The sequence below is a fragment of the Trematomus bernacchii genome, unplaced genomic scaffold, assembly GCF_902827165.1.
Source record: "Trematomus bernacchii unplaced genomic scaffold, fTreBer1.1, whole genome shotgun sequence".
In the NCBI taxonomy this organism is placed as follows: Eukaryota; Metazoa; Chordata; class Actinopteri; order Perciformes; family Nototheniidae; genus Trematomus; species Trematomus bernacchii.
The window spans coordinates 16,232,317-16,253,947 of NW_022987714.1; the positions used below are offsets into that span (position 1 = coordinate 16,232,317).

Genomic DNA, 21,631 nt, shown 5'->3' on the forward strand with positions numbered 1-21,631 from the left:
AACTAAACAGCATTCAAACAGATGATGGTGTTCATATCATTTGGTGGCTTTTTTTTTGCCAAAAAGACAAAGTCCAACTGAACCCTATGATCTAATGATAGCCTGATATAAAGACAGCGTTGTTGGCCAGTTTACCCAATGACAGTTTTCCATTACAGGAACCTAACAAGCCGTGACCTAAGGCTTAACACAATCAATGCTTACACTTGTGAGGCATAGGCATGAAGTATATTTTACAAACCAGGATGTTTCCAAAATCAATAAAAAGGTGACAGGTATTGTTTAGTATCCCAGTTGGAGCTGTAGGTAAACAAACAACTCTGCTGCCACCATGAACTAATGACTAGCATGCCGTTTGTAACTGTCTCCATGTTCTCTAACTTTATCCTTTTATTTGTCTGGTGTACAATTTTACACTTTTATGCTATCCAGTATTTCAAAGACTGGGTTAGGGTTAGAATTTTAGGGTGAAAAACACGGATTTGGCAGCTTAAAAATCCGGCTTTATCACTTAGACATTGGTACATTCACCTAGATATTTGGTGTGCCGTAGCCGTTATGGAGCACTGCAAAACAATGTGCAGCCCTTGTTAATCCGTCACAGCCCCATTCATTTCCAATGGCTCCCCATAAATAAGTCAGATTTTAAGTTGTATTTAGTTGGCGGTGTGTTTAGGGCTTTCTTTTGGCCACCAGGTGGTGCTTTAAGGTCATTCCCTTGAAATTACAACATTGTAAGTTTTAAACTTTATAACCTGAATTTGTGTTTATCTTTAATATCCCCTAGCCCAACCTGTACCCCACTGTGGGGCTCCAAACTCCGGGTGAGATCGTAGATGCAAACTTTGGCCAGCAGCCGTTTGTCTACGACATCGAGGACTACATGAGTGAATGGCGGGCGAAGATCCATGGCATGATCGCTCGCTTCCCCATAGGAGAGAGGCTGGGGGAGTGGCAGGCTGTCCTGCAGAAGTGAGATTACACACCTCCACAAATACAGGCTTCTCTTGACTTTCTTTCCTACTTCTGCTACGTTTGAAGTACAAATCTATGTTATTAATTGTGTCTGTAATCCAACATCAAAACATGTGGATCAGACTTGAATTTTAACGTTTCAAATATTTATTTTAGAAAATCTGCATTGCTGATTATTTTTGATCAACATTAAAGAAAAATGTGTTTGTTTTATTAAGGACACACTGTTTTGAGTGATGCTACAGTAATACATTTGAAAGCAATAATTGTTATTTCAATAAAAAGCAGTAAAAGTTAACATTGTTGCATCTGAAAAGGGTTCATTTTACACAAAATACTTCTGAAACATACACAATTTTTCTTTACTCAAGCCTTAAATCTTATTTCTCTGTGCCGTAGAGCTAAATTGTTTTCCAAACACTATTCAAATCACATTGCGGTTTTACTGGGTGAAATGTTCCTTTATTAACATAAAGATTAGCACTGTAGTTTTCTATATGATGTCAATTCTCACTCTAATAATAATCTACTGGAGGAAAAAGGCACCAACAAATGCATTACTGATGTTTGAGTAAGGTTTGTTAAAAACTTCAGTACCCAGCTGTTGGAAATAAGTGAAACATGTTTTATGAATAAACCATATTTGTACCTGTTTTTAGAGATGTGTCCTCAGGAGGGACACAGACTTTTGGTGCCATTTTCTTGACCATATGAACAAAGAATCATCACAATTATCCTTTAAAAAAAGGCAACCTTTAAATGATTTTTCCCTGACTTGCCTCCAGTATGGTGTCTAGTTACCTGGTGCATCATGGGTACTGTGCCACCGCAACAGCCTTTGCCAGAGCCACAGAGACCCTGATACAAGAGGACCAGACATCTATAAAGAACAGACAGAGTGAGTTAACAAACCAAATACGCACATATTTTATATTTACATTTGTATACGACTAGTTACAATGATCACATACAGTATTTATTACAGCACCTAACATTACAAAGAGTAGACTCAAATTGTAAGTCACTCATCATTTTTGAAACAAACAACGTCCAGAATTAGACACTGTGTGTATTGATTGTCCACTTATGACCTCTATGAATGACACACTGACCTCTTTCAAAATGTTAGCTGTGAAAGCATGGTTCCACTTGATCAAATAGAGCCCCGTTTCTTTTGTCTCATAGGAATACAGAAGCTGGTGCTGGCAGGACGGGTGGGCGAAGCCATAGAGGCTACTCAGCAGCTTTATCCAGGCCTGTTAGAACACAACCCTAACCTACTCTTCATGTTGAAGTAAGTCAGAGCTGTTAAAAGATAAACATCCAATGTAGGTCAAAGATGCTGCGTCATGACTAATCTGTATAGGTGAACACTGATTGTCTACCTTCACCCATAGAGTGGTGCAGTGATGACGTATTTCTGTAGGCCAACACGCAAAGTTAGCATCGCAAGTGATCAGTAGACAGAAAGCAATGGGACTTTTCCATTGGATTTCACAATATTGCAAAAAAAAAATAAGAGCTATGGTAAACGGACAATTATCATACTTACATATTTTGTTCAGCAGGATAATCTCCACATATTAACACCACTTTTATGATTTTTTTAAGCTTAAATACAAAATTAAAAAACCTTACTTTTACAACCATAAACAAACCACACCACGGTCACATGGCTGCGCATCACCACCTCTAAGCTAAAGGCGGCTAAAGTCTGGCGTGTTGACGTTTAGTCGTCTCAATTAATCACTTGTTAGCAACCGCTGTTTTTATGACACGTAGAAGTTGAAGACATTCACGAGTGGGGTATTTATTGGCCCTTGTTTATATCATAGAAAAAAAACGTGAAAATCTCTAAGCCGGTGGTAACCATGGATCTTTTTCAAGTGTCTAAAGAACAACTTGACTTCCATGATAAAGTGCTAACTCGTTTCCAGGTTTTGAGACACCACTCTGCTGTGGATGTATATTTCTGTGAAACGCTCTTGATAAAGAAGCATTCCCAGTAAATGCAATTAACACCGGTCCACCTTCCTTTTTAGGTGTCGCCAGTTTGTGGAGATGGTGAACGGTACAGACGGCGAGGTCCGCTGCTTGCCCATCCGCTCCCCAAAGTCCCAGGACAGTTACCCCGGCTCCCCCAGCCTCAGCCCCCGCCACGGAGCCAGCAACACACACCTAAACACCGGAGGTACACACACTTTCTATTCTTAACCGCTGTCCTCTTTGAAGAGCAACACATATAAACTTCACATTTAGATATAAAGACAAAATAAGAAGAGTAGATTACTTTTTAGTTAAAATAGATAAACAAAACTCATTCTTTAAGGCGGGTTTCTTTTTTGACAACAACAAAAACATGCCTTATTATTTCTTACATTTCGATAGCAGTTTTTTGTCTGCATGTGAATGTAAGAACATTTCCAAAAAATAATGAAAATAGTAAAGAAAGTAGAAACAAACCCATCTTTAAATGAAATTATAATAAAATACATACAAATAATATACATAATATCGTAGAAAGATAATTCCAATCGAAGAAGTACACATGCAGGGTACAAAAGATAAGTAGCAACTGTATAAAAGTAAGTTGCTTTTTAAATATCAAAACGGAGATCTTGCACAGTATTATTTCACAAAAGTGTAGCAGCCAGTAATACTATTGATCAAATAGTGTATATTGCACATAAGTGTTAGATAGATAGAAATGCCAGTCCCAAATCCCAGTAACTGAAGGAAATGAGATATATGTCTTCATTTGACTGTCCCCTACAACACACAGGATCAGACAGCCCAACCTGCAGTAACGGAGTGACCCCCCCCCAACAAGTCAAAGAGCCACAGTGGCACCGGCAACAGCAGCGTCAAATACCCCAGCGTGTCCTCCTCCACCTCCTCTTCCTCCTCCTCCTCCCCTTCCTCCGTCAACTACTCCGAGTCCAACTCCTCCGACTCCACCAAGAGCCAGCCGCACAGCGCCAACAGCACCCAGGAAACCAGGTAGGAAGCATTTAGAGCATTACTGATGGCATCATTACTCAGTTTATGCTTACAAATAAATACAGATGTAGGTTACAGGATAGTTTATCATCAATAAATCATTACCGCACTCATTTGAAGACATTAATATGTAATCACTGCAAGCTAATAAAAACGTTGGCACTCAGGAACATTGGCACCATCTATGACACTGCACTCAGGGCTTTCCAAACTGATGGGGAAAAGTATCCAGAGCTGTGAGATGGCCCCGTTTCATTATATATACTAATCTCAATTATTTTTTATTTCAATCAGTTTGTCTACCAGATTTCATACATGAACTGATCCATTGTAAAGGCTTCTTGTGGGCTTTATTTATTTTAATTGACACCTTTACCGTAAGGTTCCCGTTATCATGGTTAGTGTAGTCGATCATACATTAAAGGAGAGGTGTCATGGCCATTTCCACTGATCATAATTCCATTGTTGAGGTATATTAAAATAGATTTATACTGTGCATTTTTCCAAACTCACATTGGTTTCTCATACAGCATCTCTGTAAACTACGTGTATTCACTGAATTTCACTCTCTGCCTTTAACGGCTCGTTGTAGCTCCAATAGCTCCAGCCCCCACCCTCCCTGTGAGCACAGTGTGCTCTGATTGGTCGGGACGTTGTGAATCGCGCTGAGCTCCGTGGAGGTGTTGCTTCCTTGTTTAGGATACATAGCGAAACACAGCCAAACTCATCCTGAGCACACACAAACTCACATCCGAAGTTAAAACAATAAGTGTGGCTTGATATTGAGTAAGAAAAAGGTTGATAAACGCTGTGAGAATGGGTCTGCAGAGAGAATTTTGCCGCGATCCCAGCTGTCTGTTATCAGCCTGCAGCCAGGGAGGAGAAATCAGCTGAGCTGCCTGCTCCCTGCACACAGATGTGTGTGTGAGGAAGTCCGTGGATCGGTCAATTTGGACCAATCAGCGGGGGCTTAACGTAATGGCTCCGCGGACGTAACGTAACGGCTCTTCGGGATTGGTCCATTTCGTTCCGGGTACCGCTTGACATCATGCCGTACCCGGAACGAAATGGAAGACTCAAATGGCCAGTGACGTATCTCCAACGAGGCGTTTGGGGAGGTATTTTCTGTGTTAGAGTTTTACTCGCTACAGGGTGTACTTTGAGGGTTTTGACTCTGCACACCGTTTACATGCATAAAAACCTTCATAACACACAAGGGGACGGGTAATAACCGGAAAAGCATGACATGGGAGCTTTAAGCCAATAAACATTGTTTATGCCTTGTCAAGGCTCTGCCACCGGTGTATTAGGAAGTAGCTGTACGGTGGCCGAGAGGTGCAAACGCACTGCCACAGCCCGAACACTTCCATTTGGTGAAACACGCTGCCGCTTCAGAAATGACGCCAAAAAACATACACATGCAAATAAAGAATGATCTTCAAGACTTGACGAGACATGCGCAGCGAATGAAAAGTGTAGAATAAACAAAACGCTGCAAACACACATTAAGAAGTGAGCTGGGACCTGAGCACTCTGGTGGTATTTCTGGTCATCATTTCAAGGTGTAATGTCATTTTACCCACTTAATTGACTTTTGACTAACATTCAGTTAATTAGAGACTTGATAAGTGGTTTAGATGAAATTGTTAAAATGTCTCAAATCTCTGTATTTGTTGCCTTAGTGGACTACTGTTGGAAAGGGGACCTTTCTTCAGGTTTTAGCAATGTGATTGATTAATACATTGTTAGCATACCCTATAGCAGGGGTCTCCAACCTTTCTTCATCTGAGAGCTACTTTCAAAAAATGAAAGTGGCCAAGAGCTACTTGCATCACATCGCTTACATTTATTCACATAGCCCTCATCAGTTGAATTAAGCTATACTTTTGTACACGTGTGAAATTGCAATACCTAAAGCTTATCAAAAATAAGGTCCAAGAAAACGAAGATTTGTCACATATTATTATGGCCCACATAATAAGTACATCACTGAACATTCACATAAGTGTCCTTAATCACCACCTTACAAGCATTTCACTCTTTTGTTAGTGAGATGAATGGCACTGCATGCAGTCCACCATAGAGGTGTATGCTGGAGTCATAGAATAGAGTCATTTAAATGTTCATCAGTTGGTCTTGTTCTGTATTTAGATTTCATTCATGTCAGAAAAAGCTGCTTCACAAAGGTATGTAGAACAGAACCAAATAAAGCAGACATTTTCAGTGCTGCTTGGTGAATGTTCTTATAGTTTTCTGGGTCTACAAGGCTCCAGAAATGTTGTGAGTTTTGCTGAGACTTAAGCTGAACATTATTTTGGAGATCTCCACAGGATTGACACTGAACAGTTGTTCAGCCATCTTTTTCTTCTTCTTCTTCGTCTTGACATTAAATTATAAACCATAATAAATTAATTGTATAGGTCTAGCCTCCCTATATCTGTGTGTGAAAATGGTTCTATCCTCAAAAACAAAAAACTAATACTTCTGCAGTCTAGCTGCAGCTTCTAGCTAGTCTTCTGTTAAAAAAAAAGACACTGAATGTCTTGAATGCATCACACACAGGACTTGAGTCTGAAAACAGCAGGAGTATTTACAATAGCATTATAAAAACAAAAATAGTGCATGTGGGTGCACACTTACATTCTCTGTCTTACTGTTACATAAATCCCATGAATGTATAAGATTAAGTTAGCTTCATCATATCTCAATCAGTGATTAAGTGAATAATAAAGTTTCTATCGGGTCACTATCAGCCTGTCACTCATTATTTTCAGGGAGGAGGCGGGGTTTGGAGGAACAGAGGAGACGGTGATCGCGGAAGCTTTCCTCCTGCCTTCACAAACTTTACACAAGTATTTATCAACTGAAAATAGCAAGAGGACATTCATACTCTGCAATCCAAGACTTGATTAAATCCACCAAAAACCTGACATGACGATAACGAGTGTTTTTCAAAAAACACAAATCCCTCCCTGTGTGTCTCTGACGCGCAGCGACAGGGGCTGATTCAGAGCGGGTCATTCTGCTGTTGGTTCTGGACTGGTGTTGGTGGAGAAAGCAGACTGCTCCGTGTGTGTTGTCGCTGTGCTGCTGTCACGTCTGTTCCTTGATCTCTGCGTCACCGACCATTTGATATTCGTGTGACAGAAAAAATTCTAAAATAAAAAAACGTTATTGTCCAGCCGCGGCCGAAAAATCAATAAGCAACCTTACTACGCTATAATCAATAATCGAGCGGCGAGCTACTGAAAAGCTGCCCGCGAGCTACCGGTAGCTCGCGATCGACGTGTTGGAGAGCCCTGCCCTATAGGGAAATGTATTACAAGTTGTGAAACTTCTTAACAGGGGCTTCATTTAGACATGTTTTGATGAGGCATCTTGGTGCATTATTGTTCATGAACTTTCATCCTCTTAACGCTTCTGTGTGCCATCTTTTGTGTCTCTGTATTTGTGTGTCTGCTGTGTGTGCGTGTTGTGTGTGTGTGTGTGTGTGTTTGTGAAGTGACAGCGAGATGGAGATTGAAGCAGAGCACTATACCAACGGAGTTGTTGAGGGCTCCTCAGCGCGGATCATGAATGGCACATACAAACACGAAGAGATCCTTCAGCCAGACGACAACAGCATTGGCAATGGGGTCACAGGTAAACACACACACACACACACACACACACACACACACACACTAGGGATGCCAGCGATTATTTGATTTTTCGAATATTCGTTACAGTCTCCATAATCGAAAATTATTTTTAAAATTCGATTTTATTTATATATTTTTTTATTATTATTTATGTTATTCTTTTTTTTCCTGGCTTAGTTTCAACCAAAATATAGACTAATGCTAATAATAGTAATAGTATTAATAATTGTAAATGGCCATTGGTCACACCACCAGTTTGTTTTACTGTAAACTTGGAGGAAGCCAGCAGCGCAGGCTGCGCAGAGTGCAGACTGCTGCACACCGACCCCCCCCCCCTTCTCCGTCACACGTGCGATTGATTTATTGGCGATATACAGAACAGTGAGAACAACACAACTAAAGAGGAACAAAGAAGGGTTTGATCATGGTCAGTTTCTGGCATCCCTAACACACACACACACACACACACACACACACACACACACACACACACACACACACACACACACACACACACACACACACACACACACACACACACACACACACACACACACACCTTGTTTAAATCATCATCATGTGCTTTGTCGTTTACCCCACCTCATATCATGTTTAAATTCACCTTCCATCATGATGTGTTTTCTTTAACCCTGTGTGTACTTGTGTGTCTGTTGCCAGCAGATGATGGTTGCAGTAATGGCCGACAGCTCTGTGGAGGGAACCAGGCCGCCACAGAGAGGATGATCCAGTTTGGACGGGAGCTACAGTCGCTCAACGAACAGCTGTGTCGCGAGTATGGCAAGAACACCACACACAAGAAGATGTTACAGGTACACACACACGCACGCACGCACGCACACACACACACACAAACTGCACATGCTCACACTTTCACGGAAGAGATTTCCTCTGTTGGCACCAGCTGAAATCCTCAGTGCAGCATTCTGTACACGCTGCAGGAATTTGAGAAATGTTTGATTTAGGATGTGCTGTCGTAAAGCAGATAGAATCCATCTGTAGCATCCCGTGGGTCGGTTCTCTGGAGGTGGAGGAGAGGGCTTGGATGACTTTGGACTGCAGGATGTGTCCTCTGATTCATAAGCAGCCACCCTGAGAACAATAGAGCCTCTGGAAAACACAAAAACTGCAGGGGAATGATAAAGGCTCTGCCAAGGGGACAGTCTGTAGTTGTTTGTTAAACACAGACGTGATAGAGGAATTTTGTAGTTATTGCATTATAGCAAAAACATCTATCACAACAAACATGGCCCTGTTCTTGTTTGGTTTTCTGCTACTGTTGATTTAATTCCAGCTGCTGAACCCCAACTTAGAAAGACTCCATACCAAGTGACGGATTAAGAAAATACATGAAACTGGATTTTGTAATTAGATTACAAAAAAACGAACTGTATTCCCTAACAGTTGCATAATATAAATACATAATCAGATTTAATCAAGTGAAATTAGTCTTGAGTGCTTCTTTTAACAGCATTTCTAACTACCGTAATACTATTCCATCGGCCTTGCCGCTAAATTGAATCTGAATCAATAGTCCTGTAAATTGGCTGTAGTTGCTGTGGTCTTTCCTTTTTTTAATTTTACAGTTGGTTAACCCTCCTGTTGTGTTAGTTTCCCCCCCTTACTTCGGTGTTAGCGGTCAAATTTGACCGGTCCTGTTTTAACTGCTATTACATTAACACAAAAACCATTAATCATCACCACATTTCATTTAACACCCTTTCAAACTGTAAATATTGTATCAGACTACTGGTATACATGAACAACTGTAGTAAATATACAAAGAATAGACATTGAACATGTATTGCGTGTGCCAGGTGTGATCCATGTGGGGGGATGGGCACATAAGAGCGGGTTGTATCTGATCCGGATGGTTACTAATTCCATTTCTTTATGGCGGTCATTTTTGACCGGGAACACCATGGGTGTTACAAAGTTGACTAAATCATCCAAAATTCAACGAAAGTGGTGATCAGAAATTGTATATGTTCAAAAGCCTTAATGCAATCGAATGTAAAACAAAAAAGTTACGATTGATGAAAGTAGTAAATCGGTCAGATTTGACCCGAAGACAACAGGAGGGTTAAAAACAATATTTGTTTTACTGTGGCAGATTTTAATTCAGCTTTGTGAGCCATATTGTTTTGTTGTCCCATACTTACACCCACTGAATGAATTTGCTTAATGTTTTTCTTTCTTTGGTGGATATTTGTCTTCTTTTGTTTTTCTTGATATTTAAAATATCGATAATCCTAAAGTAATGGAAAGTAATCAGGTTACATGCTTGGATAGGTTAGTGATTACATTTGCTTTACAGCTCATTTGTTATTGAAACGGAATACATTTCCATTGATATAAGTGATATAAGCTGATATACGTGATGTCATTGTAGGCTGTGGTCACTGCTGTCACGCCCACTGGGTGGCAGCGTTGCTTCAAATAAAGCTAGGTTAAACTTTTGAAAAATTGAAATTTCGGGCTGCCATATAGCTCACTTGGTAGAGGTCGCGGCGCATGTACTGGGCATGGCCCCGAAGCGGATTTGGGTTCGAATCCAGCTTGGGACCATTTACTATCGGGACCATTGTCATCCGCTCCGTCTCCACGTTTCAAATCTATGTCTAAAAATCTCTAAAAAACATAAATAGAAATGGTTAGAAATTAAAATATTTGCACAAACCTGTCATACTTCATCCACCTTGAAGTATGACCAAGCATCAAGGCTTTTGAATGTCCTCAAGCTTTGCTTTGTTTCTTTTCCCGATATTCAGAAATGAGGTACAATTTAGGACACAAGATTCCTGCCTTTCATTGAAGCAGATATCTGTTTGCTGCCTATTTTGCATTCCCCCAATCATTTACAAGATCGGGGTTTTTCACTGGCAAATGAATGTGTTGAACTTCAGGATCTATATGCTAGATGGCACATTTGGGATTCTAGAAAACCAAAACAGTGAGCTTAAAGAGGCTCAAATATGCTGCTAAAAAACGCTAAAGACTAAACAGTGCAAGCAACTGACAATGACATGTAGTGACATTAGACTCAGGCCTAAATTACATTATAAACTCGATTTAGGAAGCTGCATAATGTATCATTCAGATCTTCTAATGAATTTATTTTAGAAGTACCGAAAGTATTACACAAGAAATCTGGGGAGGCTTCTTTTTGTTTTTATGGCCCCAAACTGTGGAACAGCATCCCATTGGATCTTAGAACAGCAAACTCCATTGGTGCTTTTTTAAAGCACATTCTTTTTTTAAATCATTTTAGTTTTATCACTGTTCATGTTTTATTGTTTTATGGTTCTGTGATATAACTATTTGCTTGTTTATAAAGTGTTTCCTTATGTTCCTCCATCTTTATTTTGTATCAATAAAGCATTTTGGGCTGCATCTTGCGTGCTATATAAATAACGTTTATAAATATAATAATGATGTCTGTCTGTAGGATGCATTCAGCCTGCTAGCGTACTCGGACCCCTGGAGCTGCCCGGTGGGCCAGCAGTTAGACCCCACCCAGAGAGAAACCCTCTGCTCCGCACTCAACAGCGCCATACTGGGTAAACAGCCAACACTGATGCATACTGTGGGTTTTGTTCACTGTAAATGGACATCCAAAACAACACCAATAACTATACATATATTGTTTCAAAGATGTACTAACTGAAATGGATGACTTGAGAACAATTAAAAACGTCCATTTTAATACACTACAGATACAACATTTATGAAGAACTTGATTTTGAATCTTATCGTTATTAATAATAATAAGAATAAGGAAACAGTTTAAAATAACTCAAGGAGAGAGAGATGCTGCTGAAGAACACTTTCTTGATAATCAAAAATAACAACAATGCGCCTTCATGAGTTCTTTAGTTACAAACATGAGTTATTATTATCTGAGGTTAAATCAAGTCCTTAATAAATTATTATTATCATCCTGTGATTATGATGTAAATATTGTAGCTGTGTATGAGGGGCATTCAAATATCTATTAGTATCACCAACATGTTTACATGACCCCATTTTTAACTTCTCAAGGTGACAGTGCTGAAAAAACAGCTGGTGCATGCATCATTTGCTTGGTGCCACTCTTAACAGAATGTTATTGTACATACTTGTGGATGCTCACATCAGTATATAGTTATCTTTAAAGTTATTCTTCTTCTTGTGGATTGCCTCTTACACTGTGATATTGTTATAGCCATGTGGCAAAAAGAGAGCAACCCCTTGACATGATCTCTTTTAATATGGAGTCTCTAATACCCAGCCCACACACTTGATGCATTATTGTGACTTATGTGCTGCACCTTTTCCTGCCTGACTGTGTTTTTCTGCTCTAGAGTCCCAAAACCTGCCTAAGCAGCCTCCACTGATGTTAGCGCTCGGCCAGGCCACAGAGTGTGTTCAGCTCATGGCCCGAGTCCGCTCTGGCTCCTGCTCATTCGCCAGAGTAGACAACTTTTTGCACTAGCCCAGGTCCAGGTGAGCAAGTTTATGTGAGATAAGACCACAGACAATACATGTTTCTGACACAATACCTTATTTTCTCAAAGTTGGAGTTTTTCTGATGGGTCATGCTAGCTTTGTAAAGAGGCACAAGACACCTAAAACCTTCGAGTTAGACCTACATTTTACAAAAAAACGTTCCAAACACTAAACAGTCCAAACTGAAAGTAAACTCATAAATAAGCTCCTCGATTAGCTATTGTAGCTAACTGCTGAGCGATTAACCTCCTGAAACTAACCAGCTCACCAAACTAGTTATTTTTCTGCAGGAAAATCAGCTAGCTAATGCTAATTCAAACAGCTAGTGTTTGCCCATAGTTTAAGCTAATCTTAGCTCAATGGCTTTATGGAAGTTAAATGACTGAATAACTGTGTCCACATGCCACTGTTAAGATGGTGTAACATTAAATACAAATGTTGTGTTTATACTTATATTCCACTAATACAGTGGAAGTATACTTTATTGTGGTGATAAGAGGCTTTGCTAATAATCCTAATTAATTTGCTGAATCACAGCGACACAGCCTCGCAAATGTAAACCGGTACAGAACAGATAGCTTGGTTAGCTAGCTTGGTTAGCCCTGAAGTGGATCTGGAAATGGATAGCGATAACAGCTAATCCATGGTTTGTTATCCATTCTCTGGTACACGTTTTTTCTCCCAGGATTACATTTCCTGTATCTCTACAAGAGAGGTGGCAAGTGCAAAGTTAACATGATCCATAGAAAGGATTGCCAAAATTAAGATAATAAGATCCAATTAAAAGATATCATACTTTTGTGTTGTATTTTCTGAGGGACATACTGTATGACCTTTGGCATTTTGAGCATCCTGTATCGAAGCATTTGGAAAAGTATTCAAATGATGTGAAGGTACAGGGTGTAACAGTCCCCGTTTATTATTTTTCTACGGAAACATTTCTCAATGCAATAATTAAAAAAATGTAAATAACTTAAACATTGGTCATACAGTATTATTCAAATGAATATCTTCAAAATGAAATACCAAAACCCCACATCTATGCTGAGCATGAAAATGAACTCAAGCTGTTTTAATCATGTTACATCATTCATTACCCTGCTTAGATGATTACCCGTCTCTCCACAGGTTAATGTTAAGTAGCACTGAGAGAAGGCATGTCCTGCAGGTAGTTGTCATGGCGACAGAGGAGAGAGCATGCGTGTGATTGGTGTGTTTGGCTGTCCATCAGACCAAGCCAGCGGCACCGACAGAGGAGAGGCGAGCGGGAGAGAAGAAGGCTTCCTTTTAATTTAGTATTATCAAATAAAGAAATGTGTGACACTATTTAAAGATAATTAATTATTATTCTGTTTATCTAGCCATTTTTATAGTTCTTTTTTGTCAGATTGTTGTGCTCATCCTCGACAAAACAAATTGTTAATCCCCTTTTTAATTTTTCTTCTGTTTTATCGGGTGGATTTTGATTTCCTACAGTCAGTATTTTATTCAATTTTGTGTTGTTCACCATATCACAAACCACAATACACACATCTCGTTACTGCGGTAACCCCCACAATTGTAGGTCAACAGTTCCTGAGGCATATTAACCTCATTTTTGATACAGAAGACAGACGCTGAACCCTTTATCCTTCCAAAATACTTGAAGCAATTATGTCTTATATTACATCCAGCAGTAGTCAGCATGAAAACACATTTGATTGTGTGGAGATGCTGAAAAAAAAAGAATAGACTGATGTAAGACACACGTGGGCCCCTCAATTATTCCAGAGGTTCAAAAATAATGGCTTGCATCCTGTGTAAAAAAACTGAATTGAAGGACCTCTGTAGAGAAGAACACTGCCAGTAACAAGGGGCAGCATTTTAAGGACGGGATTACATTGGAATATTAGAGGTGTTGAAGCCTTAATTTGACTGTAACGACCAGAGCATCGACCAATCAGTGATGTGGTTGCAGGTGGCAGAGCTCAGCATCAGCTGCAGCTACAACACCTGCTCAAGATCCAATGTAACACTATTATCAGGGTCGCCTTCATGCCAGCAGAAAGAAAATCAGGTTCCAAAGTAGACTAACAAGCACAGGGTGTGGACGGCTAAAGGTCAAGTCCCCCCCCCAAGGATTTTCATTACAATATTCTTATTTTCTTTCTATTTTCTTTGGTTGGCCTCCACCTGACCTGCTCTGTGCATGTGCTGTAGCAATTATAATTTAAAACGAAGAGGAAAAATAATTTGCCAAATTCATTTTAGGGTGATAATTGGGATAATTAAGTAATTTCATTTATGTAATTAGGGTGATTGAGTGGAAACCTCTCAAAGGTTGTTTAAGGTGTTGAACCAATCATTTTTTTCACACAGAAACCTCCATTTCTCTATCAACCATGAGCTTAAAGTGATTATGTCTTGCCTATTACTGGACAGGCGGTAAGTTAATTTATGAAGCCCAAAGATGTGTCCAAGAGTGCCTCCCAGTACATTAACTTGATGAAAAGATGATGAAGAAAGATTCAGATTGTTCCAATATCCTCCTGTTTTGGAGTCAGTTCAGTTATAAAAAAGAAAACAAATGACCTTTGATTTAGCCCCCAACAACAGCTTTCAGCAAATGTGTTTAGTGCCCAAACGTTTTTGATATTATATGATACAAGACATTGTGAAATAAATGAGTCAACTGTAATTGAAACAATACATTGTGAAATAATTTAGTTTTTCATGCCCTCTTGTAAGAGTCCACCCTCAAGCTTCCAAAATGTAGCCAGCTAGCTCCAATTAGCTACTGTAAAACGATTTGGCTGTTTGCTAACTCCCAAGCCAGAAACTCTTTTTGGTTCAACCAACTGTTTGTTGCTGCTTATGAACACAATCCACAGTAACACAGCTGTCTTTCTTTCTTTTGAGCTTCAACAGGGCAACTTAAGCTACCTAGCTGGGCTAGTTTTTGGGCTTTGAATGACCTCGTATGATTATTAATAATAGCAAATGTTAGCTGCAGCAGCTAATTCTGACTTAAGTAGTTCATTGATTCTGGAAATGTTTCTCAGAGAAAGGAGCACCACTGTTATGTGCAAAAACACACATTCTTTGCTGTTGCTAGCTAGCTCCTGTTGGGCCTGAGATTGGGCTTTTTCGGGAGTGGAAGGCGCTTAAATGCATCAATTCAGAAGGAAGCTGAAAAGGGGTACATTCAGACGGACAGTAAGAGATACATACACACATATTTTGAACATTTTTGTGAAAATAAAAGCAGGTAAACTTGTTTAAGTAGGAACCCAAATTACAAGTGTACACCTTTTGAATGATCTCCCAGCTTATCGGCTCTTGTATATTTGGTCACAAGATTGTTTATTTCACTATGTCTTGTTTACTTATCCAATATTGAAGTTTAATATTATTCATTTTCAAATGTTATCATTATCATCAGTTTCTGTCTCTGTATCCGAAAAGATGATTGTTTATTGCACAATTGAACAAATTTGACTCAACTACACCTTATTTCCAGTCCAATAACTGGGCTTTGATAACAAAGCTTTTGTTTCATCCCTCAGCTTTATTTGAAACATTTTCATTCTTTTGTTTTTACATCAGACTATTTTCTACCAAATAGAAATGATTTAATGTTTTGTCTGACTAGTGGCAAACTGTCACTTTGACTGCTTTGTTGTGACCTCGCAAATGGCTTGTGGATCCACCCTGAAGTGTATATTTCCATGTATAAGAGAATAGAGAAATATGGAATAATATAATACTGGAGATGTGTGTATGCAATGTGGGGTTTACAACAGGGTATGTGGTCATCTTTTTTCCGAGCTGGTTTTTATTAAGACCTTCAGATATAATAGGAACTATTCTAATAACCTCACATGCAGTACACACTCACAATATCTACAGCTGTAAAGGACTTATGTTACACACACACACACACACACACACACACACACACACACACACACACACACACACACACACACACGTGAAAGACAAACCTCTGTTGCATACCTGTAGGGAACAAGTCTCCCAGTTGTCATTTGTGTTTGAGCCTGGGCTGCGTCTCAGCACTGTTACCATGCACCCCTCTTATCCCTGCCTAGACATAGCCACTGATGTGATCAGTGATTGTTTTTAAGAAATGGAGGAATGTGAACAGTTTTGGAAATGGGCCTGAGGCCCCTGAAGCCACATGGACTTCTTCAGGAGAGGCCGGAGAAATGGATTTAGGCATTGCAGACGAGCTGTGCACAATTGACTTCTATCATGATTTAAATTTCATATTTTGACTTTGAGTTTTAGCAAAAAAATAAAAATAAAAAAAACTATTGTGAAATGAGTTACCCTCTACTTAGCATGACTTTTAAAACGATATAAAAAAAGGAAAAATGATAATTGAAAAAAAAACCTATGTACTGGAAACATGTTAAAAAAGAAATATTGTATTCTGTTTAATTTTGACAGAATTATTTTTATTAAAATACATCCATAAGCATATGATTGATCTCGTGTTTTTATTTGGTGTGTTTTTTTCCCATGCTTCCTAATTTGTATTGTGTTATACATCTCAGATACATCATTTTTACAGATACATAATCAAGGATCAATTGCTCTATAACAAAACAACACTCACTTTATAAAAGCAAGCTCAAAACATTGGGCAGTTTGCCACAAAATTTGACCTCAAATGTAAAAGCTATGGCACAATTGGTGACCTGAGGAAGGAGCTGATGAATGACGGCTATAACAACCTTATCAAAGGAATCATAATAATGTAAGTGCTAGGGGATAAGATGATGTTTGAGCTTTTAAAGACACCCATTGAAGCCCTATGATCAGGCTTCTTTAATTAGACATGTGTCTAAATGTTCAGGTTGTTAAATAAAACACTAACCTTGCCCCTGTCACACACCACTGGGTGTAAGACGTATGCTGTTCATGATGTCATTAACACACACCTTGGCAGTGTTGATGACTCGTACTGTGGAATAGCATTAATGTGATCATTTTTCTATTTCCTGTTAAATTTCCTCTTCACAAAATGAAACTGGAAACATTTTCCCAACAAACTGAAACAATTGCCACCGGGACAAGCTTCTGTGTGTGTTTACTGTACATTACAACCACAATTTTGGATCACTTCAACGACTGTACTTATTTACGCATCCTGCATTATACTATATGTCATCTATTATTGCTAATGTTCAATATGTTTCTGTATTATAGTAATTGAACAGCAGAGGGCAGAATGAGGTTGGGAATACATAACCATCACTAAGAGGCGTGTGGTGCAGTGGGTTGTGCGTTGGTGTTGGGATCAACAGGTTCAAACCCCACTGCAGTCAGCATGTCGTTGTGTCCCTGGGCAAGACACTTCACCCCAAATTGCTCCTGTGGGGATTGTCCACAGTATTGAGTATGTAAGTCGCTTTGGATAAAAGCGTCTAACAAGTAACATGTAATGTAATGTAAGAGAAATCCTTAGAGGAGAACCAAAACAAATTGCTAAGTATGAAAAGGTTATTAATAACACAATAAGTAAAAAACTAAAACTAAATGGCAGGTATTTGTACACCATGGTAATAAACATGAAATTGCAGGGGGTTATATTGCACTTGTATTTCTATTGCACAAAGTTTAATATTTTCAGACAGTGTTATTGCACATCAGGGGAATTCCAGTCTATGTGTGGGGGGGTCTACCAGGGGCCGTGGTGGTTGTACAGCCTGTCCGCTGAAGGAGCTGCACAGTGCGTACATGGTGTCCTGGAGGGGGTGGGATGAATTGTCCAATAGTGATTACAGCTTTGCCATCACTCCCCTGTCCCCCAACACCTCTTCAGTGTCCAGAGGACTCCCCAGGACAGAGCTGGCCTTCTTAACCCTTAGATGCACGAGTGACTGGACCACACTCTTCCATAAGTGGGTCAAAAAGGACCGTATTAGAATAATATGTGTTTTTTTGTCATTTTGGTTAAGAAAAATCACTTGTATAATATTTAGTATTATATTTTGGTTCACATTAGAAATATTTTATATTTAATTTTTCAAAATTTATAATTTTAGACATTTCTTTTACATTTTGAAAAAAAACGTTTTGAACATATTGTCCCAAAGATCTCCGCTATTCTGAGACCCTCACAGTATTCCAGTCCCTTTTCAAAACTCATCTCTTCTCCTCTTGTCGACTCATAGCCCCCCCCCCCCCCCCCCATCAATCCATGCCGGTTGATCAAGTTTGATAGTCCTATACCCCCCACCCTAACCTTCCCTTATATTGTAAAGCGATCTTGAGTCCTTGAAAAGCCCTATACAAATATAATGTATTATTATTATTATTATTATTATTATTATTATTATTATTATACTGACAGGTATCAGATCTTGCTGTGTAAAATAATCTTCCTGAGAGGTGTCACTTGTGGTGTAGTCTGTGTGGTCTACAGTGAATGTATTCCTGACAGCAACAGGTGATAAGAATCAAAGGTTCCCAAAGGATCCCATAGAAAATGCATGCGGGTAATTTTTGACCCACTTATGGAAGCTTGGGGTAGTAATACAAAAACTACAATTTCTTAAAATGTATAACATTTAAATTTAAAATTTGAATGGCATGATATCCAAAACATGTTTTTTGAGGAATAGCTGGAATATGAAATGATAAAAAAAATGCAATTACAAAGATACTTCAAGAAAACCACCTCACCGGGTCCAAAAAGACCCACTTATGCATCTAAGGGTTTTAACCAATCTGTTAAGTCTCTTCCTGTCATCAAAGCATATTGTGATATACTTGATCTAAGGACAGAGGGTGTCGTTTTTCTCATACTGATATTCTGAACAAACTGTGCTGTTGTATTTGCTGTAAAGTGCCTTTACTGTAGGGTATTTTTATTATATGTACAGCACTTTGGCTCGACCAAAAATCGTTTAAAAATGTGCTATACTGTATAAATAAAACTTGAGTTGATTTGATTTGATTTGATCTTGTAATATACTCTTATTTTCTCTTAAAAATGTAATTCCCGATAATTGCATTTTCTAACATTTAACATTTTGACAAGTTGTTACTCATCTCCCTCAGTTAAAATGATACATGTTTTTTTTTAAGCGTGACTTGTACATTGGTGAGAAGAGAACCTTGAATGTCACTGTATAGAGTGAGTTAGCAAGGCGAGGCGGATGGTGCATTGTTTGGACTTCTATGTGTTCATGAGCTTTTAATGAAGACCACATGTAGGTTACAAAGAACATGTGTTATTGTATTCAGTGGTTCAGAACGTTAAATAACATATTCATATCTGTTTATAGTTGCTCCCTCTTGAAGGTGCTTTCAATTTTCCTATTTGGGATCTCATTTTTTAAACTATCCCAACACCAAATGATGCACAACAAATGCCCACATTTTGAAAAGTTGACTTGAAGTAAAACCTAATCTTTGTATTTGCCCCGTGTTTTGGATCAGGTCGGAAATGTAATCGGTTCTTCCTTCACCCAAGAAACATCCCTTCCACTACTAAGTTTTTATGAAAAGTGAGTTTGTAATTTTGCACAGACAAACAGACAATCTAAGGCTAAAACATAATCGCGTTTGCAGAAGTTATAATAGAGGACCAGGAATGGAGCCCTGCGGGACGCCAAATGATATTCATTAAAGTTGTTCCGGCCAGGAAGAACGTCCCAAATGTTCTCCTTGAAGTAATTAAAGCCTATAAAGCACATAAGGACTTAGATGTAAAGACCCACTATGATTTTTCCCTAGAGTGCTTAAACCTAGGCAACCCTTATCATCAAATAATATGATCGATTTTTTTGCAACACTGATTGGTTACTGTTTTGTAGAGCACAGACAAAGAATGTTGCCCTACGAATAGGGACGTCAGATCTAATTCTAATGATTAATTTAGAAATTAGTCATTTTAGAGGGCAATTGCAAGAATTTGTCGTTGAATTTATCTGACTTTTGGTTGATCTGGTCTCAATGTATTTCCAGTGACCTTTTGTTGTGTATCAAGTGTGTGTTGTAATTGTGGTACAGCAGAGTAGTTCACAGAAGAAAAAAAAAATTATATAGAAATCTTCCTTAAAAATCGATTTTAACACTAAGTTGTTGATAGAACATTATATATCTGAAACTATATCTTAATACATGCTTATAACTTAAACCATCATTGCTAATATGTCTATTGCTTTGCAATAAATGCGCCATAGAAAAATGACATCCAAGTCAAGCAGTATTTACATTTTATAGCATTTTTCTCTGATTCTAAGGCTGACTGTTTTCCAAAAAAACTTCTATTGACATCCCGATCAAGAGATTTGGCTTTCTATCCTCAAACTGATGTGTTGTTCCAGCAATCTTGGACAACTTAATCCATGTTTATTATAACACATGCCAGTCTTCAAATATTTAATTGAGCTTGAAAACCAAACTGACAGTGACGGAGTGAAAAATAAAATGTTGTAATCGTCAAATAATTCAAGTGACATTTGATAACAAATCTTTCTTTATTCCCAAAACATGCCATAAGACAATGTTATTCATTTACAGTAGAACCTTTCATCATGAGTAAAATCAATGGGCATGTATTCAATACAAAAACACATGCTAGGGGTGTAGAGGCTTACAAATATGCAATCATTTCATACAGCAATTAAATGTGTTTGTTGCTGGACCTCAGGCTATTTGTGATCAAAACCAGTTAACGAGGAGAGTGGGTGCTTGATGGAGTACAGGGCTGTGTCCTTGTAGTCCTTCCAAAAAGAATGGAATACAAATGTGTAAACAAGTACAATCTGTTCTGGTTCATTCAACCTCTTTGACCCTGTGTGCAGCCAAACACAACAATGTGCCTCAATCACCAACCCTTCTTAAGGCAACAATTCTTATTATAAAATCAACTTATGTTTTTTTTTCTTGTCATTTGGGATTCTATGAGTTAAGAGCAGAATCTATGCGCACTTACGCACATTTGAGGGCTGCCATGTGTGTGCCCTGAAATTGGATATTGCTTTTTCTTCAATTCTACATTTCTATAATATAGGGTTTGAATTACAATAATACATCTTATAATTGATTTAATTTTTAAATATATTTTCAAAATGTTACAAAGCATTATTATCTTTTAATAGGATTTCATTAACACTTCAATGGGAACCATGCCATCCAATAATTCATGATGGATCATTTATAAGCACACTGACGCTACAGATATCAAACTTTTTAATGTTAATAATAGTACCTGCACTTTTTTTTTTAGTCTGGTGCTCCACCCCCTTTTGTTAGGGCATTCTTTTTTTAATTCCCTACATTTTTCTTTTTTAGTTTCTGTGAACACATCCCTGCAATCTCATACCCTTGTATGTGGATTGGCGGAGAAATAGGGGATGAAATGCAGCCAATGGTCCCAGGCCGAGTTTGAAACCCCGGTCCTCCGAATGGGGACTGAGCCGCCATTTCTACCATGTGAGCTATACAACAGCCCATGGCATGCCTTTTTATTTTTAAAGAACAATTGTTATAAT

General features: G+C 38.6%; 1 protein-coding gene across 1 annotated transcript in view; it reads left to right on the forward strand.

The window, feature by feature from the left end:
- ranbp10 (RAN binding protein 10) overlaps positions 1 to 16,602 on the forward strand; it is a 45,641-nt gene extending 29,039 nt beyond the window's left edge. Inside the window, 11 exon segments of the mRNA XM_034141416.1 lie at positions 788 to 972; positions 1,761 to 1,873; positions 2,161 to 2,269; positions 3,018 to 3,166; positions 3,758 to 3,792; positions 3,794 to 3,975; positions 7,478 to 7,617; positions 8,295 to 8,446; positions 11,083 to 11,194; positions 11,978 to 12,119; positions 13,251 to 16,602. Of these exon segments, the coding sequence (XP_033997307.1) occupies positions 788 to 972; positions 1,761 to 1,873; positions 2,161 to 2,269; positions 3,018 to 3,166; positions 3,758 to 3,792; positions 3,794 to 3,975; positions 7,478 to 7,617; positions 8,295 to 8,446; positions 11,083 to 11,194; positions 11,978 to 12,108 (1,308 nt within the window). The 3' untranslated portion in view covers positions 12,109 to 12,119; positions 13,251 to 16,602.
- Positions 16,603 to 21,631: the final 5,029 nt, after the last annotated feature.